This window comes from Aplysia californica, unplaced genomic scaffold (genome assembly GCF_000002075.1).
Source record: "Aplysia californica isolate F4 #8 unplaced genomic scaffold, AplCal3.0 scaffold00971, whole genome shotgun sequence".
In the NCBI taxonomy this organism is placed as follows: Eukaryota; Metazoa; Mollusca; class Gastropoda; order Aplysiida; family Aplysiidae; genus Aplysia; species Aplysia californica.
The window spans coordinates 208849-210168 of record NW_004798241.1 but is presented as its reverse complement, the minus strand read 5'-3'; the positions used below and the strand labels follow the sequence as shown (position 1 = coordinate 210168).

Below are 1320 nucleotides of genomic sequence, written 5' to 3'. Positions count from 1 at the left end.
TCGGGTCGGGTCGAGTTGATCGTGCGACTCGTCACCTGAAAACAAACGCGTTTAATCTTGAGGCGACGAGCAGGGTGCGATCGGCTTGTGCCACGATAGCCGCTTTGTGCCTTCAATTTGGCTAGCAAACTGCCCGACCCGACCTGATCCATCCCCAATGGGCACCCCGTTTTAGGCTACCTGCTCTTTGGCTTTTGCAGTCTGCTCCCAGTAGGTCACGAGGTTCATCTCCATAGCAGCCAAAGCTTCCGCCCTGCTCACCACGACCTTTGTGTCAGGCAACACCACTGCGTGCTCGTACACGGCGGCCTTGAACTTGTCGATCCGTGACGTCACTTGTGACACTGACCCCGTCAACAAAACGATGAAGGTCGTCAGACACAAGCTGCCGCAGCTGGGTGTCGGAATAAACATCATCATCCTTTTTGTCTGAGGAAGTCTGAAAGTAAAAACGAAACTTTGAAGGGGACAAGTCGAGACCATAAAGTAACAATAATCTTTGTCAGCTACACTCATTTATTTTGGAACATTTAGGTTCATGTTTTTCACAATTATTTTTATTCATTTAAATGAAAAAGAAAAGTACATGTATTAAATATTTGTTTCAGTAAGAGTTTTACAGCACTTAAAACACGAAAGATCTTATCATAAGGGCTTAATATTAGAGGCGTTACTAGAGAGTAACATTACAAAGAAAAGAAGGAGGAGAGACTGATAAGGACGATAGATGTTTGATGGGAAATCAGGAGCAAACCACCCCAGAATACTTGCCAACCACCCACCTGGTCACAATTTTTGCACATTATAAATCCTTCAAATGAAAAAAACAACAACCCAAAACCCCATAAATCTAGTTTTTATCTCGGACAATAAAGGAAAAGAAGTCTTAACTTTTAACATGATACAAAGGTAGTACATGGGGGAAGCTCTTGACACTGTATCTCCAAACGTTAAAAATTTGAGTAAGAACCATGTTACTCGGGGTTACAAAGAGTCACAATGACATGCTTTTAAAAGGGGTACAGCATGGCGCAGTGACAGAGCAAAAAAAAAAAACACACACAAAAAACCTACTAATACACGGTCCGAGAGCGGATATGACTAATAGAACCTCAGATTGAACCCCAAGGCGTACAAATAATAATATTATGGTTGGGTTAGGTTATTGTGACCTGCCAGTCAGGTGACGATGTTGCTTTCTGCGGCGAGTTGTGGCGTTTGTGATTCGTTATACGGGGTGCCCAATGGGGGATCGGGTCGGGTCGGGACGGTTTGCTAGCCAGATTGAGGACGCAAAGCGGCTATCGTGGTACAAACCGA

The 1320-nt window shown here is 44.2% G+C and overlaps 1 protein-coding gene across 1 annotated transcript in view; it reads right to left on the bottom strand.

The window, feature by feature from the left end:
• Window positions 1-1320, bottom strand: part of LOC101857289 (pantetheinase) — a gene marked incomplete in the record, with an annotated part of 10475 nt that overhangs the window by 5680 nt on the left and 3475 nt on the right. The window contains 1 exon segment of the mRNA XM_035973052.1: window positions 180-439. Within this exon segment, the coding sequence (XP_035828945.1) occupies window positions 180-420 (241 nt within the window).